Genomic DNA, 19,858 nt, shown 5'->3' on the forward strand with positions numbered 1-19,858 from the left:
AGTTTCGTGTCTATCTAGTCATTAGAATAGCATGATGTCTGAGACCGGTCAGATAGGACACATGCAAACTTTCGGGTCATTGAGTTGTTGATTTGCTTATAGAGTTTGACATCCTTGCTTCTAGGTTCATTTCTTGAGGTTGACACCCTTAAAGACCACATTCACCAATTTGCCACTATAAAAGTATATATTTGTAACTGATTCATGTGCTTCTCCACCCCTGCAGATCTAGTTTTTGCCTTTGTCTATTGGATGTTTTGAGAATCGTACTATTTCTAAACGTAAAAGAATCAAAGTAAGAATTCGATCAATGTCCCGAGCTTCGACTCGTTGTTGCCATGGCATATGGCGTTTTTTGAAATGAGAAGGCTCTCGACCCCTTCGGTTTCCTGGCTCGTTCAGCTCGATCTTCCGTTTTCGCAGTTCCATGTACATTTCCGGTAAGAGATCAGGAAGCTTGACTGTGGAGTCTTATTGGGTACGATCTGTTTGGGCAGTAGCTTTAGTGGGCAGCTCTCCTTATGCTTTGGCAGGTAAACCTTCAGTGGCCATCCGAGCGATGGCGCCTAGGCTCTTACCTGCACACACCCTCCCGATCTTCTAATCCATGTACGTAAAAGTTTTAATTTACCATGGATGCCGCTCTCCCTTCAAGTAGGAGACTGCCTTCTTCCACGGCCTTTGATTCTCCTGCAAGGCCCTCTGTAGACAGCCAGTTGGGCACTACTTCATCAATTTCGAGCAGAAGGCAGAGTGCAGATTTGGCAACCCCATCCTCCTCTGGCAGAAGCTACAGTGCTGATGTGGGTACCCCTACCGCTTCTAGCAGGAATTATGGAGCAGATTTGGCCAATACGTCTTTTTCAGACAGGAGATGGAATGCGGATCTTGACCCAGAAGTCTACAGTGCTGGACAAAGTCTTGCTTCGATTCTAAATAATCCACATTTGGGAAAAACTGGTGTTTATGGGTCTGATGCTTCATGGGGAGGATGGTTTTTTCCCTCGTCTGCGAGTGACATCCCAGAAAACATAACATCCATGCCAGGAAAGCCCATCCCTGATAGTAGCAAAGCTGATTTTCAGCCGTATTTAGATGCAATCTCAGATGCCTATGGGCGGTTTGCAGATGTGAGAGAGCATTCTAATTGGGAGAAAACTTCTAATCAGGACAGTGGGGCTAGCATTAATGATTCTCTGAGTGGGGAAGGGCTTGCTCAAGGGGAGGGGCTTGTTGCATGCCTTCGTGAAATTCCCTCTTTATATTTTAAGGAGGATTTTGCCTTGGAAGATGGCTCAACTTTCCAGGTAGCATGTCCCTATTCCTCAATACCACAGAATATGATGCTGCAAGAAAAGCTTTCTCATTATCTAGATATCATCGAGGTACATCTTGTTAGGGAAATTGAAGCTCGGTCAGAGTCTTTCTACGAAGCACAAGGGCAGCTCGAAGGCTTGAACAGTGAGATAGTTCAAGCTTGTGCACAGATTAAAGAGTTAAAAGCTGTGGTAGAGCTCTCTGAAATTCATGTCGTAGAATCTGCTCAGCATGTTCAAAAGTTGAATCAGCAACGTGAAATGTTGCTTACACTGCATCGAAAGCTCAATCTTATGTCATATGTAAATCAAGCTCTTGGTGATCTTCCATTGGTGAGTGTTTTATGAAGTCTTGTGTTAAATATGACTTGCATGCTGTGGAAGTTGCTCGACCAAAGTTTATTTGCGGTCTATTTCTGTGTGCAGCTAGTAGCCGCTGCAGATTGTGGAGGTGCATTGGACGTAATTGATGTATTGCAAAACCTATTGGTAATCACAACAAAATTTGTTTATCTTGAATGTGAGTGGAGGTTAATATTATTTCACCATTCTTCACTGTTAGATTGCATCTGCACCAATATGTCATCTCTACATATTTCGTCTGTGCTATATCATGTAACATGTATGGCAATTCCAGTGGCAGCCCAGCGGGAGCTTGTACATTTTGTTTTTCCTAATTCTTCTCCTCTGTCTATTGGCTTGCACCGAGACAAGTTATGGACTGCAAATTTGATACAAGGCAAAGAGAGAAACATTTGGGGTATTCAATTCTTTTGCGCTCGTTGGGGCCTCGTGATGGCTGGGTATAGGTCGTGCGGCTATCCATTTTTGAGGCTAGTTGATTCGGCAGGTGAGTGTTTGCTTTTCTTATAACCAAAGCGGTGATATTACAAAGGTGATCATTGATGTGATGCTCATGCATAGATGTACTTTTTTGAATACTCCTCACAAGAAAGCCCAAGCCATGAGATATTAAGACATTATCAAGCTAGGAAAGCTTGAGCCATGAGTAAAGCACAACTTTTAAATCACAATTTCCTCTTGAATACTCCTCCCAAGAAAGCGTGAGCGATGAGTATCCAAAGATTTTTCAAAAAGTATTGAAACCAACATCCCAAATTGGCACCAAGACAAGTTCAAAACAGATAACATCCATTTCAATCAAATTTCAAACAAAATTTCAAGTAAATGGTTCTCGTCATTAGAGTGGATGTCTAGCTTTATGCTCCCAATGCTTTTAGATGCATGTTCCTCGCTTCTTTCATCTGTTATCTGCACACAAATAACAATAGCTTCCAACAATTACATAATGTTCAAATTTTTTGCAAAAACCCTAATTTGTTGATAAAAACCCTAATTTTGCAAAAATTGTCGGAATCAAAATTTGTTCACGTCGATGTGTAGGGGTTGTCGAGAGGTCTTCTGTTGCATATCCAAATTCTCAACCTTTGAAGAGAATTTTAGAGGTATCTGCAAAACAGAAAAACACAAAAAAGAATATTTTTTTGTGCTTTTTAGGGCAAAACGAACTCCTCCTCATTCATCTCCTCTTCCTCTTGTCGTTTCTTCTTTATCCAATTCCATAGCTTTCATCTGTAGGTTCATGTAGGTCCGATTTTCTCGCGAGAAAAGGGAAAAAAAATTATGTAGATTTTGAAGCGCCATCTTGCTCTGTTTGCTCTTGAGAGATTAGTATTCTCTCAGAAAAGCACACGCCTGAAGCTTTGATACCACTTTAACGGGATGGGCACTAGGGTCAAACAAAAAAGAACAAACTAAACAAACTTTTAAGCACTGCAAACAATTGAATTGAAAGAGAGACTTCACACGAGACACGAGTGGCGTAGTTCTGACCCTAAAGTGCACTGGAGTCTGGTCCCAAGCTGTGGTGTTCCTTTCGATATTTCTTTATAGTGTTTCAATGAGGTCCAACACCTGTGGCTCTGCTCTGTACCTCTCACGGGTAGAATATCACAGAGAGAGAGAGCCCACAATTCATATTTAACGTCCCTAGGCCCCTAAAAGCAATTTGCGATCTGATGATGAGGCTAGGGCTAAAATCTTGAAACACTGGCTGATCTGGCTTGGGACTGCGTTCTGACAATGAGGCTAGGGCTGAAATCTGAAAACGCTGGCTGATCTGGCTTGGGATTGAGATCTGGCGATGAGGCTAGGGCTGAATCTGAAAACTCTGGCCGATCTACTGTCTTGGGCTGAAAACTAAAAACATTGGTACTCATGGGACGATACGGTGAGGTTATGGCTGGTTGACAACTAAAAACGTTGGTGCTGGTGGCTTGATTTGGTGCAAAAAGGCCAAAGATGCTGAGGTACTATGGGTATCTGGTGCTGGTACTGAGGGTAGTGACTCATGCTTGAGAAGTGACCCCTAGGGTCACTTGTATATAGGATTAAAGCTGGGTCGGACAATGTCAATAAAAATCCCACGATTTCTAAAAATGTCAATTATTAATGAGGTAATAAACTCACATATAAGAGGTGCTTCACATGCAGATAAAACCTAGGCTGGGCACCAATGCAGATGTATGGGAACACTTCCCAATGCTTACATGCAAGACATTGGTTATGCTCATGTGCAATCAGAGGGTATGTAACTAATCTAAAGTGCGTGGACATGGATGTCCTATGTACAGGCTCACAAGGGTGCCAGAACACTTTGTAGGGTGTCCTAAACCCTAGAAATAGGAGTTAGCTTGTCCACATGCACATAGGGTTAGATGTGTAGATGACAATGAGATTTTAGGGGTATTGATAGGTTGACAGTACTATGGGGAATGATTTTATGATATACATTGAATTGGAAATTTTCCAGATTGAATTTGTTTACATGTGCGCTTTCATGCGTGTATTGTTAGAGTATATTTGAAAAGATGAAATGTCTTCAACATTTTGTCTGATGATTAATATGATCTAGACATCTGCTAGAGATTGGTGAGGTCTCGATGTGATAGCTAAACGAGTTAGGAATGTGATCCTAATGCATCAAGACTTCTATTTGGACGAGATGATTGGATACTAATCTTAGTGTATCAAGGGTTCCGAAAGGATGAGATGGCTTTACAGTGATCTAGGTGCATCAATACTAGATGAGATGGCTAGATTGACTGTTTACATCTGAGTGTTCAATGTCGATGAAGTGATTGATTTGTGGAATACATGTATGTGCGTATACTCTCTTGTGGGGATGGTTAATGACATGTCTGCTTGAAATGTGAGGAAGGATGTGAATCTGATAGTGACTAGATTTAGGAGATCAAGACATCCGTGAAAAGATTGCGAGGTCTGGATATGGTCGCTAAATATGTTACAATGATCATGATTTGTATCTGAGATCTTGATGAAGATGTGATGTGACTGTTCAGTGACTAGTTTCTTGTGCTAGTGCTGGATGTGTGTAGTTTGGTGCATGGGTACGTAGAATCAGTGCCCACTGAGCTAGTTTTTGTTCTTTGTCTGTTTTGCAGGCGTAATCAAGGGCGATTACTCACTGATGGACAAACGGACAAAGGGCTTAGAAACCCTTAAAGTTGGTGACGTGGATTTCAGTACTAACTGGCCGGTGATTTGGGGAAGTTAAAGCTTACCTGGCAACGAGCGTATGGATAACCGATGCAAAACACGGACAATCCTTTAGGCACTTGCTTTTGGACAAGAAGCTTTTTGAAGTTAGCTTTTCATACCTCATGCTTTTGGGCCAAGGGCCTTCAAATATGAGCCTTGGGGGACTCGCTTTGGCATTCCAAGTTCGCGGAAGCAGAGTTTGAGTCCCTCGGCAATTTTGCTTTTGTGACAGAGCAATAAAGAAAGAAATATCGAAAGGTGCGCAAGTCTTTGGGGTGTGCATTTGGAAGTGGAACTCGGCTGCTTCGTGTTGACTCTCCTCCCATCTCTCTCTCTCTTATCAAGTTCAGTTATTGTAGATTCTGTTCGTGTGTTGTGTCACAAATTGCTGACGTGTCAAGCCAGTGAAGAACAGAGCCAACCTGCAGATCCTGGCCGAGGGGCCTAAACCCTAGCAGAAGCAGAAGTAGCAGAAGAAGTTTTACCAACAGAGCCAACCTGCTGATCTCGTTCGAGAGGCCTAAACCCTAGCAGAAGCAGAAGTAGCAGAAGAAGTTTTACCAACTTGCAAAGTCGTGCTGAGTGACCTATTTTTAAAGAGGAGTTCCCCATAGTTACCAGGAACGGGAAACCGGAACGGGAACGCGGAACGGGAACACGGAACAAAACGCCATTCCCTGTTACGGGTACTCACATTTGAAACACGGAACGGGGATTTGGAACGGGAACTTGGAATGGGAATGGGGAATGGAGACCTGAAAACGGCCATTCCCTATTACTATGGAGTTCCCACCAACTTATGAGACCCCGTCCGATGGGGGCCCAAGTCACTAGAAGTAAAGCCCACACACACATGCGGCCCAACAGATGACGTGGCAGACTGTTCGACCATCCTGCAATTTTCGTTGACTTATGATGTGGCATGACTATTCCGACGCCCCGCAAAACGCGCTGGCATGTTGACGTGACACCTGTAGTGTTTCGCAAAATGCACTGGCAGCTTTTGGACCTGTTGCTTTTAGAGTTTGATGCTTTCCATTTAACTGCTTTTGAGAGGCCAAGGGCCTTTAAATATGAGCCAAGGGCTCATTCTCTGGCATGCTTTTGCGTGAAGGTGCATAGATTGGACCACCGGCATTGTACTGAGTTCAAGCAATATAAAGAAATACCGAAAGGGGCGCCAATGTTTGGGGCAGTGCTCTCTTGGGGTGGAACTCCGCTTCTCCCCGTCTCGCGTGTCATGCATCTCTTTTAGTTCATTTGTTATTTGAAGTGCTTAAAGTTGTTCAGTTTGTTCTTTTCCGTTGGTACGTGGTGCCTGTCCTTGTTACATGTTGCTATTGATTTCTCGCTTTGGTGCCCAAGCCTCTTACAACAAATGCAGTTGATGAACTTAGATGCAGCAGAAGTTGCTTCCATGAGGTCTCATATCAACAAGATGCAATCTATGCAGTAGGGGATTCTTCGAATGGGGAAGAATATTGCATTGAAGGACATGAATCATTTATTTGATGTCCAAGCTATCACCGTATAACTTGGGTTTCTATTCTTCTTTGATTACAAGGGGATGAATACTATTACGTGGAAGGATTTAGTATCAATGGTTTTGGACCAGGAGGGTTTCTGTTCTTCTTTGATTACAAGGGGAGGAGTGAATACGATTACATGGAAGGAGTTAGTATCGATGGTTTTGGACTTAAAGGACCATGTCAAATTCCAAGTTAGATCGAGATCTTCTCATTCAACCGAGTCTTTGGTACGAGATTTGAAAGGAAAATAGCAGGTTGGACAGAGTTAGCCATGCGTTTCGAAGATTGATGAAGAGCGGGAAGCCTTGAATGCCCAGAGATTGTAACAATTGTGGTAAGAAGGATCATTACTGGAAGAAATGTTCTCTGCAGAGAGCGGAGTCAGATGGAGTGACTCGAGCACCTGCCTGTTGGGGTATAGGCGTCTGTGCCTTGCCCGGCTGCCCAGAGTCTGGGCGCCCACTGACTTGTATACCTTATACATAGCATAAGTGTATAGGGGGTTGCTCACTCTTTGAGTCTCCCCACCCATATCTGTGTCGTGTGTCTCCTTCTCTCTCTCACTCTCCGTCTGTGGTGCTCCCCGATCCCCTTCAATTGGTATCAGAGCTATGGTGACCGCGGAGAGCACGACGGCTTTGAGAGCTTCGAGGCGATAGCTCGCTCGCTCTCGACGGTAGAGAGATTAAGAAAGCTTGGAAGCTTTGTGAGAATGCAATGGGAGCTTGTGAGCTCAGTTGAGAGTGATGTATACTTTGGTGGAAGCTCAGAAAGGAGTGTGGAAGATTGTATGTAAGTGAAGGTGCTGCCCTAAAACTGTGTGCGCAGCAGCACTGTTTTCAGATTCGTTTTTCTCCTTGTAGAATGCAGATCTGAGAATTCTGTCCGCTATGCCCATCCGTTTCGACGTGGTCTACAGCTTTGTAGAAGAAACTTTTTGCAAATTCCTCACCGTTTTGCTGATATTCAGCTCAGACTGACTGTATACAGAAATTCCAGATTTTCTGTTGTCGCATTGTGTGCGAGTTTGATGCACTTTTGGAAGCACGGGAGATGCTTGAAGTTGAGTGTATAAATTCTGAGCTGAAGATGCAATTGCAGCTTGTGTTAAGCTTGTGGTTTGAGGGTTTTTTGGTAGACTGGGGAAACGAAGTACGGAGGCGTTTACACACCACCGAAGCGGTCTCTTGAGAGACGCTGGTTTTTGGAGCACACAGGTGGAGCTTCTTTCACTGGTTTTCACAGGATACTTTGGCAGTGATTTTGTGCTTGGATTCATGGTCTTTGTGGATGGTTTGCATATGGTTATGGCGCATGGTTGATGCCCATTATACATGCATTTTGACGAGCACTTTCAAGTGCCGGTAAGCTCTCTTGAAAGCATTGTTTTCGTATTGATCAAGTTTCCGGATTGCAAATCTTTTGGCGTTTGCTTATGCGCAGTCACTCCGTTGATGTACGTTGAGTGCGGATTGCCATTGTATGTGAAAATGTGGAGCCATTTTGGCATTTCTACTCATTGGCATTGAGTAGTGTTATGGTTTATGGTAGAGTTTGTACATGAGTTTTTTGCTCAGTTTTGAGGGGAAATTCTGTCGGATTTTTCCCAGATTCTCGCCATAGTTTGTGATCGAGTGTTTACTCTCACTTTGACAGGTTTTGTCAGTTTGGACACAGTTTTGTGTTTTTGTATCCACTCTCGCAAGAGTGAGGAGTTGTGTATCTTTCTTTGCTTGAGACAGTGGTTTGCTCTCAGGTGGGAGAGTCTTGTGATCTCGAGCATTGTTTTCCATAGTTTTGCAGAGCTTATGTATGTATGTTGAGTGTAGTTTGATGCGCATTGATTGCTCATTGTATTGAGCTTGCAGGACAATGGTTATTTTGTGTTGACAGCCATTGTGTGTCGAAACTCTGGCGAAATTTTCCCAGGAGTTTTATGCGTATCATTTATGCGATCTAGGTAGAGATTGCAGGTTGCACTCAGCATTTGCGTGCGGTGTTCTCTGTAGGTGGGAGATTTATGCGTGTGTATGCATCGATACCGCACAGTGTGGGCTTGGTGATTAGCTCACAGATTGCAGTGTGATACTAGAGCAGGTGAGGCTTGTACTGACATTGCGGGAGCTCTATTTTGGAGTGTGTCTCACAGGTTTTACATTGTGTTTCTGGCCATATTTGTAGACAGTTTCCAGGTGTTGTTGGTGAGGTGGTTTTGCTTTCTAGTTTGCTACATTCTGCTTATGGCAGAGACAGATGATCGCTCAGATTATGATCTCTCCGAAATGTGCATGTTTGATGGGTCAGACTTTGCAGCATGGAGAGAGTGTATGCTTGATGCATTGACACAACGAGGGTTGCATCGACCATTGAGTGGTGATGCAGGTAGACCTTCAAACATGTCTGACGATCAGTGGCAGGAGCTAGAGGAGATGGCACTATCTACGCTCTCTTTGCACCTTGCGGAATCTGTATATGCTCTTGTTATGTATGAGAGTACTTCGAGAGCACTCTGGCACAGATTACATGATATGTATGATAGATCTGAGTCATCACGGACTCGTGTGAGACATGTACATTCACGAGCACGCCGACAGGTGACATGTTGGTATTGTGGTCATTCTGGACACGTTAGACGGCGCTGTTTTCGTCGTATGCGACATCGTAGGAGACATGGCAGTCTCAGAGATGTATGTAGTGATGCCATGGACTCATTTGCTTTGACAGATGAGGCAGATGTAGTGTCGGAGTATACTAGTGACGGGGATGTCACTTTTACCTCGAGCTATGCACGAGATGCTATACATGTGGATAGTGCACTCCCTTCGCAGTGGTTGCTAGACGCAGATGCTATGTTTCATGTCACGCCGCATCGTGCATGGTTTTGTAGCTATTCTAGCGGGATGCTTGGCAGTGTACGTTTGACCGATGGATCGGTGCATGCGATAGCAGGTGCAGGAGATGTGAGACTGTCATTACCGAGTGGTGCATCTTACTTGTTACGACATGTGCGCTATGTACCAGATTTGACAGTGAGTTTGATCTCAATTGGTCAGCTTAGAGATTGTGGATGTCAGATTTCGCTACGAGAGCGAGATTTTGTGATGCATTTGGGTTCGCTAGTGATTGCGAGAGGTGCCAGGAGTGGTACAGGTTACCCATTGCATGTGGATCACGGGAGAGACGGTGTTGTCTCTGTGATCATGCAGCCAGGTAGAGAGCGAGAGAGCAGGCGAGTCTCTTTTGCTCATGGGTTGCAGGGTACTTTGCATGGAGTGCAGAGTAGTGAGCTCGTTGTGCACACAGTTGGGGCACGACTTGAGCAGTCACACAGAGAGGTGACAGAGTCAGACATGCATGCTTTGCTAGTGACTGAGCAAAGCAGAGAGTCAGTTGTGCGAGATACTTCTATGCAGGATAGACAGGTAGAGTGGTCTTGCTCTAGTGAGTCACGACAGGAGGACGTTGTGCAAGAGTCTATGCATACGGAGTTAGAGCATGAGAGCTCTAGTGAGTCACAGCAGATTGAGTGGTCATGTTTGCAGTGGATGATTGCAGAGGAGATTGAGATGTCAGCGATTATGCAGTCATTCCTTTCTATGCTCGATAGTGAGCATGGGGATATAGTTGTGCAGGATATGTCTTCCATCAGACACCTAGAGCAGCTGGTTTGCTCTGAGGTTGCACGACAGGTTGATGCGTCTTTTGTGGACAGTCAGGAGATGCATGTGGCTGACACGCCTTGTCAGTCAGAGATGCCTATTGCCAGGGTTATATATGTTGATGCATGCTCTGTAGAGCTAGCAGGGCCCGCTAGCATTGCATCGGCATTCGGTGGTCTCATGTATGAGATGCTGATCTTGAGACCGGATATCGCAGTTGCAGTGGGAGCATTTGCAGTTGGGGTTGTCAGTCGTTTGTTGACTGATGATGGCATAGTGCACGAGGGAGATATGCAGGTATTGCGTACATACTTGCAGTACGTGTGCGGTACGTCTGGTGGTGTATGGACTTACACAGGAGTAGGACAGCCGGATGCACACGATCACAGCCAGCCAGTGGGCATCGGTTGAGAGCAATTTTCTCTCGCCTTTTGTAGTCTTTAGACTAGGTTCCCTTGCTTAAAGGCTCAATCGCCTTTAAGTGGGAGGTTGTTGGGGTATAGGCGTCTGTGCTTTGCCCGGCCGCCCAGAGTTTGGGCACCCACTGACTTGTATACCTTTTACATAGCATAAGTGTATAGGGGGCTGCTCACTCTTTGAGTCTCCCCACCCATATCTGTGTCGTGTGTCTCCTTCTCTCTCTCACTCTCCGTCTGTGGTGCTCCCCGATCCCCTTCACTGCCTTTATTACACAGATAGAGATTCCATAGGATCAATTACCTTGGGGTAGGAGAGGGATTTTTCTTTCCCCGACTCTCGAGATTGGATCATTGAGAGTGGTGCAATTAGGCACATGGCTTCTTCTTGTGATTTGAATGACGATCTGAGACATTATGAAGGTTCAGTTATGTTCAGAGACAGATTAGGCACAGTGAGGGGGCTATGGAGCTTATTCGAGACACTAGAGGGGGGATTTACATCTCCCATGTTCTTAATGTGCCTCGTCTTGGTTACCACAATTTGTCAGTGGGATGACAGTTGTATTTGATGAGCACAAGGTGTTGATTTGAGATAAAGCTACTAGTTTGGAAGTTAAGAGGGGCTAGTAGTATGTGGCTTGTACCGACTTGATCGTCTTTCTTCAGATTTGGACTCACTGTCACAAACTGCTGATGTGTCAAAGCCCTGAAGAATGGATCCAACTTGCAGATGCCGGCCGAGGGTCCTAAACCCTAAGAAGAACAAGTAACAAAAGAAGAAATCCTACCAACATATGGGGATCCCGTACGATGGGGCCCCAAGTGACATAAAGGAATTAAATAAAGCAGGACCCACACACATAGAGAAAGAATCGCGTAGCAGCTGATGACGTGGCAATTGTACGAAAAATTTGGAAATTGCACTGACATGATGACGTGGCAGACTATGGATTTTCGCGTTTTGCATTGACTGCTGTACGGAATTCTGTGATTTATGTTGGCAGCTTTTTGGCATTGTGTAAGGTGTAGCGGAAGTGAATGTTGAACTTTGCTCAAGATGAGTGCTCCGAACTGTGCTCAAGGTTCCTTTTACTTACGGAAGGGAGAGCCTTCCGTTCCTTCATTGAGAAAATGCAATGGACACAAACAAAGTGGTGAACACTGTGAATGAAGGTGCTGAGACTGAGAGAGAGAGAGAGAAGAATATGACACCAGAGACGTAAACCCTCCTCCAAGGGCCCCACTCTCGATGGCGAGAATGGTCTACTATAGATTGCACAATCTGATACAAGATTTCGATGCAAATCTAAATGGGGCTATGTCGAGGTCGACGGAGTGGACGACGAGGACGAGACTATGGCTGAAAACTGAATCTGACGGCTGAAAATCGTATTGGATCTGATGGCTGTTTTGGTCGGCTATCGATGGCTGAAATCGATGTCCAAATGGGGCTGGAAATGCTGGCTAAGGGTTGCTGAAAATGTTGATTATGGGTTGCTGAAACGCGGTATGCTGAGGCTGAAAACACTGGTTTTCTGAGGCTGAAAATGCTGGTTTTGAGCTGGAAACGCTGGTCTACTAAAGCTAAAAATGCTGGTCTACTGAAGCTGGAAACGTTGGTCTATCGAAGCTGAAAACACTGCTGATGTGTTGGCGTTTTGGTTGAAGAAAACGTTGGGAATCTGTTGGGGGCTCTTGTTGAGGAGCCACCTTGAGGGCCTGCTGCTGCAAGATTGCCTTGTGCTCTCTTGGTTTCTTTTGCTAGAAAGTGCTAACTCTCGTTTGCTTATATATTATCTTAGCAAAATTGCCCTACCTAGTTTCCAACAAAAGTCACTTAATAAATAAGTGAAAAATGTCAAAAAATAGGGAAAATAGGTTTAAATGCACTGAAAAATTCCCCTGATGGATTGTGATGGGAATGCTGATGATCATGCTGTGTGCAACCGGAGGATATGCATCTAATCTAAGTGACTGGTCATGCACGGTCTGTGAACAGACTCACAAAAGTGCCAGCTCACTTCCTATTCTAGAGTGACTTGACGGAACTGAACCCTGGTCATGCTGTAGCTTGTCCACGGACACATAGGGTTGGATGTGTCACGTGACACATTGCTTTTGGACCAGATGCTTTTGAGTTTGAAGGCTTTTCAATGTAAACTGCTTTTGGGGCCTAGGGCCTTTAAATATGAGGCCATGGGCTCATTCTCTGGCATGCTTCCTGGAGAAGGTGCAGAGTCTGGAGTACCGGCTTGTACTGAGTTGATGCAATATTAAGAAATACCGAAAGGGGCGCCAAGGTTAGGGGCCAATACTCTCTGGGGTGGAATTCCGCCACTTCGTGTCGCGTGTCGTTTCTCTCTCTCAATTCATTTGTTATTGAAGCGCTAAAAGTCTGTTCAGTCTGTTCTTTTCTATTGGCACGTGGTTCCCGTCTTGTGACACTCACACCCAACATAGTTTACTCTTAGGCAGGTTAATCTAGACGAGATGTTGCATGGTGTGCTAGATTAAATTGGTTGCATTCGCGGGGGGCAGTACAGTGCCCCGATTCATACCACAGGGATGGTGGAGTTACCCGAGTACATATGGTTTACTTTCGGATTCAGGCCTCCTAAATTTGCTACCAGATGTGCAAGCTAGTGTAGACACTCGTAGACGTTAGTTACAATTATAGCTACCCAGATGTGCAAGCTAGTGTAGACACTCGCAGACGTTAGTTACAATTATAGCTACCCAGTAGAGCTTTTGATGGAGAGCAAATGGAGGCGTGCCTTGCCTTGTTGTCTTCTCAGACCCCGGATAGACGAGGTTCTTTTAGATGTCATCTAGCAACTCCAGGTTGTGCAGTTTGATGAAAATTTGAGAGGGTGTGTTAGAGTTTGTCACCTCTCCGGCCGCTCTCGGCGGAGCTGCTAGTGCCTCAGTTTCTCCTAGAGGCTAATCAGAGGGAGTGAGGGCTGTTTTGTGGCTGTGCCTGGCCTATGTGAGATAGTTTGCTCATTATTGGTGTGTTCCCGCCATTGTTTTGCCTGCCATGTACACTTGGAAGTGTCATATATTGTGCCTCTTGGTTGCCCCAAGCTTACGGTATTTTCCCTGATACTGAGTGTCACTGGATTCCACCTGCAAGCTTGTTCTTAGGTTTTTTTCCCTATTTTCGAGTTCATGGGTTATTTATTTGTGGGAATGAGAGTAGCGCAAAATTTGGGAGTCCCTTTATACCATATAGGGACCCCACCCCCTTGTACTTCATCCACATTGTATCGGTTAAGTGTTCATTAGAGCTTACAAGTGTTTAGGGTTCCTCTCTCTCTTCAGTGTTCTCTCTTCAACAGTTTGTCTCGCTAGCATTTTTGCTAAATCGCCATCCCTATTTGTCTGCATTTGTGTTTTGGTAGGATCCCTCTCCTTTTGTGCCCTCTGTTCCCCTAGGCGACTCGCCCTCTATGCATACATTCTGCGACGGGGTTGCTCTCAGAGGTTCGATATTTGATTGTCCGCCATTGGATCTGGGGGATTGTGCCACTGTTTTCAACTATATCCATCTATCTTTCATTGCCACTACTCACGTATGCCACATCAAATGGGTAAAATAAGCATAAAATGCATAAGCAGGGCCAATGTAGCACGCACCATGAGATGCAATCTAGGATGCCATGTCACAAACTGTTAACGTGTCAAGCCACTGAAGAATGGAACCAACTTACAGATCCTGGCCGAGGGCCTAAACCCTAGAAAAAGCAACAAAAGCAACAGAAGAAGTTTCACCAATACACATACACCCACACAGAATTGTGTAAAGATTGATGACGTGGCAGAGCTGTATGAAATCTCGCATTTTACAATGACATGTTGATGTGGCAACTGTATGGACGCCCGGATTTTGCGCCGACAGGTGCTTACGTGGCAGTGTACGGGTTTCCACGTTTTGCGTTGCCAGTGCTCACGTTGCAGTGTACGAGATTCCCTGTTTTGCGCCGACAACTTTTTGGCAAGATGCTTTTTGGACCTGATGCGTTTGAGTTTGAAGCTTTTCATGTAATTGCTTTTCATGGGCCAAGGGCCTTTAAATATGTGCAAAGGAATCATTCTTTGGCACTCTTCCGGGTGAGGTGCAGAGCGTGAGCATCGGCATTGTACCGAGTTCAGTAATATAAAAAAGTACCGAAAGGGGCACCAAGGTTTGGGGTCAATGCTCCCTTGGGGTGGAATTTCGCCACTCCCCGTCTCGTGTCGTCTATCTCTTACAGTTCAATTGTTGTTTGAAGTGCTTAAAGTTGTTCAGTTTGCTCTTTTCCGCTGGCACGTGGTGCCCGTCTTGTGATAGTGGTATTAGAGCTTCAGGCGTGTGCTTTGCTCAAAGCATACTGGTCCTACCAAAGAGTAGACAGAGCAAGTTAGCACTTCCAAAGTGTACACGAAATTATTTTATTAAAGAATCTTCGTGTCATTATATTAAAGAATCTTCGTGTCCCGACCCCGGACTTATTAGCCACTCCCACCCTTACTTCATCGCGCATCGGACATGCTCTTGTCTTCATTGCGTTGTCTTACAAGGCATAAGCCATAAAGATCATTTGGAAGAGACAGATTAAGGATTTTTCAAGCTATTGTTTTTGTGAGAGGCAGTGCCATGCAATGGGGCAAGTCTATAGCTACCAAGCTGTACACTCCAAGGACTTGGCAAGCTTTCAAGAAATTTTTTGCCCGAAGTTATATGCCTTCAAACATCTTTCTTCGGAGTTCAGCTTTTGGTAGAGCGGGGTATCGTGAAATGCTTGCTACAGAAACCCTTGCAGATTACGACTTGAAATTTTTCGACACCTCTCATCAGGTGTCTCTTCCCGAGCAAAAAACCTTGGAGTTCCAATGTGATTGCTATGTCTTGGGACTACAATCACCGCTACAATAGCATTGTCTATTCAAGAGCTTATGGACCATGGTGCAATCGGCTACAACCTTATGGAACAAATCTAACCCTAATAATGTCATGTGCACATCTAACCCTATGTGCATGTGGACAAGCTACTTCATGACAAGGGTTCAATTAGCTTAGGAAGTGTTCTGGCACTTTGGTGAGTCTGTTTGCAGACCGTGCATGTCCAGACACTTAGAATAGTTGCATTTCCTCTGGTTGCACACAACATGATCATCAGATTACAGTCAGTACCCATCAGGAGCATTTTACAGTGCATAAAACCCATTTTTCCCTATTTTCGCCATTTTTCACTTATTATTATTAAGTGACTTTGTTGGGAAACTGTATAGAGCAATTTGGCTAAGGAAATATATAAGAAAGCTGGCACTAGCACTTTCTGGCCGAAGAGGCAGCAGGGAACCCAGTTCTGGTAGTGCAGCAAGACCGGCAGGAGGACTTAGTGTTTTTTCAGCCATCAAGACATACATAGCGTTTTCTGCAGCAAGCAGATCAGTGTTATGCAGTTTGCAGGAGATCACCTAGCGTTTGCAGATTACCAGATCAGCCTGGCGTTTTCGCATACAGCAGATCAGCCTAGCGTTTTTGCATTTGCAGATTATCATCAGCGTTTTGTAGATTTCTGGCGACAAAACCCACTTTTGCATCAGCGTTTTCAGTTTTCAGCAGTCAGACTCCGCACTGCAGCCCCCAAACCTCGTAGATCTCACCTTCCCGTAGCAGATCCTCGCCGCACTGTCAGATCAGCCAGAGTTTGTAGATTCAGCCCGCTATTCGCAGATTTCAGCATCTGCGTTTTCAACGCATTGTCGTCGCGTCGTTGTCATTGCCGTCGTCACCGACATAGAGTCAGAATTCAGCAGATACAAGATTTGCAGATTTCAGCCCCTAGCGTTTTCAGTTTTCAGCCGTCTCGTCGTCGTCATCATCACCATCGACATCATTGGCAAGACCATTGCATTTAGACCATTGTAGAGATTTGTGCAATCAATAGTAGACCTCTATCGCCATAGAGAGTGGGGCCCTTGGAGGAGGGTTTGACAACATTCTGGTGTCGTATTCTTCTCTCTCTATCTCTCAGTCTCCGCACCTTCATTCACAGTGTTTACCACTTTGTTTTTGATCATTTGCACTCTCTCACTAAAGGAACGGAATGCTCTCCCTTCCGTAAGTAAAAAGAACCCTTGAGCATAGTTCGGAGCACTCATCTTAAGCAAAGTTCAACATTCACTTCCGCTGCTCCTTACATTGGTATCAGAGCTTTGGCAGTCTTCTGTATCACTCAAGGAAAGAACCACAAGATTTTTTTTTTTTGCTTGTTGTGGTCGCACGTAACCCAAGTCCACTTGGGTGTGTCGATTCCTAATCGTGTCCGGTCTCCCTTGTTCCTCTTTTCACTCATTGAGAGCGGAGCGTGCACTTAGCGACTGGCCAATCGACGTGAGGTGGGAAAAAGCAACCTTGGTGTGAGCGCAAGGCCGCCAAGGGGTGCGTCCACAGGGAGAGTAGAGCTTGCGTAAGAGAAGATCCTTCTCTAACACAGATTGCAAGCTAAAGAAGACAAGAACCTCAAGAAATCAAGACCCTCAAGAACTCAAGAACCCAAGTTCCTCGTGAACTTAAGAACTCAAGACTTTAGTGTATGGTCATCACCCGAAGCGGAAAGGATACTTTGCATAGAGGTGATGAGCATGGAGGTGGCGAAGAAGAATTTTCCCTACCAGGATGTTTTTCCGACCGTCCCCCTTCCCCATCTACACCAAGGATTGCACCAAATCCTATAGGGGCTTTGGTTAAGACGATGATGGACATGATGATACGACAAGAAGCACAGCGCGCTGCCATGGAGCGCGAGCGCAAAGAACGAACGGTAGCCTTGGAGCGTGAGCATGAGCAAGCGCGCTTGTCTGCCGAAGAAAGAACGGCAGCCTTAGAGCGTGAGCCTGAGCAAGCGCGCTTGGCGGCCGAGGAAAGAAAGGCAGAATTGGATCGTGAGCGCGAAGAAAGACGGTTAGCCTGTGAGCGTGAGCGCAAGTAAGCGCGCTTGGCGGCCGAAGATAAACGAGCGGCCTTGGAGTTAGAGCGTGGGGCACAAAGAGACCAACGCATGCAAGAGTTGGTCCTACGGGTACTTACCTCGAAACTCGAGCCGATCAAAGATGTTGGTAGTTCATTAAGTAACAGAGACTCGAACTCCAACAACCCCATAACACAGAAGATCACGTTCAGTAAGTATTACGGTAAGATGGATGCTAGTGTTATTCATTCTTGGTTGCATCAATTTATTGCTTATTTTGCGACAACTAAGAAGACAAGGAATAGCAAGGTTTTGATGGCAGCCATGTACCTTGCCGATGATGCCATTAATTGGTACCACGCATGGCAACAGACACAGTTAGCCGCACACGTAGAGGAAGCCAATGAAGGCGCGCCTCTTTCCTTCAATTGGGCCCACTTCCAAGACAAGCTCAAGGTGTGGTTTATACCACCTCAGTACCTAGCACGATTGAAGGACGATTGGCACAGTCTCAAGAAAAATGGTTTGCCAGTTATGTTTTTCTCTAATCGTGTTTTGCAGCTCGGCACCCAATTACGCAAATCGGATGATGAGCGGAAGGAGGCTTTCATTTTCGGGTTGGACGACTATATCAGGTTTGATATCGAAGTCCTTGACCCTGTAGATCTCAACAAGGCGGTAGCGATTGCTCTCGTGCAGGAGATGAAGCACAATAAGGGAAAGCTGAAGGAGAATAAGACTTCTCAAAGTACCTCTCAGACTCCTCAGAACCCGCGTAAGAATAGTAAGAATGATAACTCTTCTAACCAATCTTCCTCTAGTCTCTCGGAAAAGAACTCACACAATGAATCTAAGGGTAAAGCTAACACAATTGCTAAACCTAAGCTCACTCCAGATGAAAAAGCAGCACAAGGAATTTTAGGAGGATACATCACGTCAGAAGAACAAAGCATTTATTCTAAGGAAGGTCGATGTTATCATTGTCACATCAAGGGTCACATAAAAAGAACATGTCCTGAGATTGAATTTAGCAAATTTAAAGAACCCGCAGAACCCACATCCTCTGTTAATGCCATAATTGAGAACACGAGTGTGACCCAAGTTTCTCATGATCCTCCCATTGATGAGTCTCTCATTAAGTGTTATGGTCATGTGAAGGGTCAGCGTTTTGTCATATTGTTTGATCTAGGCAGTATGCATGATGTGATAAGTGACTCTTGTCTAAAGAGCCCGCTTGGAGGTTAGCAAGACATCTCCTTTTGAGGTGTCGGGCTTCGCTTCCGGTATGGACTCTCTCATCACGCAAGAGTGCCTTGATGTGTTGTTCACTGTTCAACAGGGTCCTTACGCAGAAAATTTGTAGTATCTCCTCTCTCAGGATTTTTATGCTTTTAGGCATTCGATGGTTTCGTGAGCATAACCCTCTCATTGATTGGGCAGCCAATACTATTACTTTGATTGAAAAGAATCAAGAGAAGGAGACTCTCTCAGTTCTGTCTTCTCCAAAGCACGACACATATGTTTGCATGATAAAGATGTGATTATTCACAATGATGATGATTTGCAGGATAAAAATGTGATTGTTTACAAGGATGATGGTTTAGTTGATGCTTTTTCTAGTGAAGCTAACCTCATTGCAGATTCGATCAATCACGACGAACTGATCTTGGCTCTCAAGGGAACCCCCACAGGAAGTATTGTGTATGCGCATGATTAGTCAATACGCATTGTTCGAGTGTTTCATTCTTGAGGGTTTCCTGTATTTTAGTTGCCGTCTTTATGTGTTCCCTTTTCATAGGCATGCCATATTGTACGATGAACACGATTCACTCATGAATGAGCACGGATATATGCAGATTACTCATGAAAAGATGAAATATTTGCATTCAAGGAATTCATATTCCATGTCTCTTCTTTGGCATAACACAATATCCGAAAGAGCACAAGAAGGATTGAGCATCAAGCATCGGCATTTCCATTGTGATTTGCCATAGTTGATAGATTTAGATCAGAAAGAGAAGTTTCGATTCCAATTTTTGCGTGTGTTTGATGAATGGTTTGGCGCTCCGTCACTTTGTTTATCTACATTGCATGCACAATCTTTAAAGAAGACTAAAATTTTCCAGTTACTTTACATGGAATGGATATGTTTATGTTTTTGTGTTGAGAGTGGTTTCAGATTCTTGAAGAAGATAGATCCACGACTATAGCCGAAGTTGGAGCTTTGATGCAGCCACAAATGAAGTTCAAGTATCGCACGACCCACACATCAGAGTGGGCCGGCGAAGGGTCCTTCCCAGAATTCATTCAGACGCTGTTGGCGATCTCCCTCGACGCCAATAGTTCGGTACCAGTACCTCACTTTAAAAAGGAGGGGATGTCACGTGCACATCTAAC

The 19,858-nt window shown here is 44.8% G+C and overlaps 1 protein-coding gene across 2 annotated transcripts in view; it reads left to right on the forward strand.

Annotated features, from left to right (window-relative positions):
* The first annotated feature begins 235 nt into the window (after window positions 1–235).
* The window catches only part of VPS54, a 41,656-nt gene continuing 22,033 nt past the window's right edge, over window positions 236–19,858 (forward strand). The window contains exons 1-3 of one of the 2 annotated variants that reach the window (XR_015187812.1): window positions 238–440; window positions 534–1,649; window positions 1,743–1,805. Coding sequence is in view for 1 of the 2 variants with exons in the window: in XM_086510329.1 (XP_086366455.1) it covers window positions 633–1,649; window positions 1,743–1,805 (1,080 nt within the window). In the remaining variant the exon portion in view is untranslated. Of the gene's footprint in view, window positions 1,650–1,742; window positions 1,806–19,858 lie in introns of both variants that reach the window. The other variant, XM_086510329.1, reaches the window with a different exon arrangement.

The sequence above is a fragment of the Adiantum capillus-veneris genome, chromosome 4 (genome assembly GCF_014529385.1).
Source record: "Adiantum capillus-veneris isolate H3 chromosome 4, ASM1452938v2, whole genome shotgun sequence".
Taxonomy (NCBI): domain Eukaryota; kingdom Viridiplantae; phylum Streptophyta; class Polypodiopsida; order Polypodiales; family Pteridaceae; genus Adiantum; species Adiantum capillus-veneris.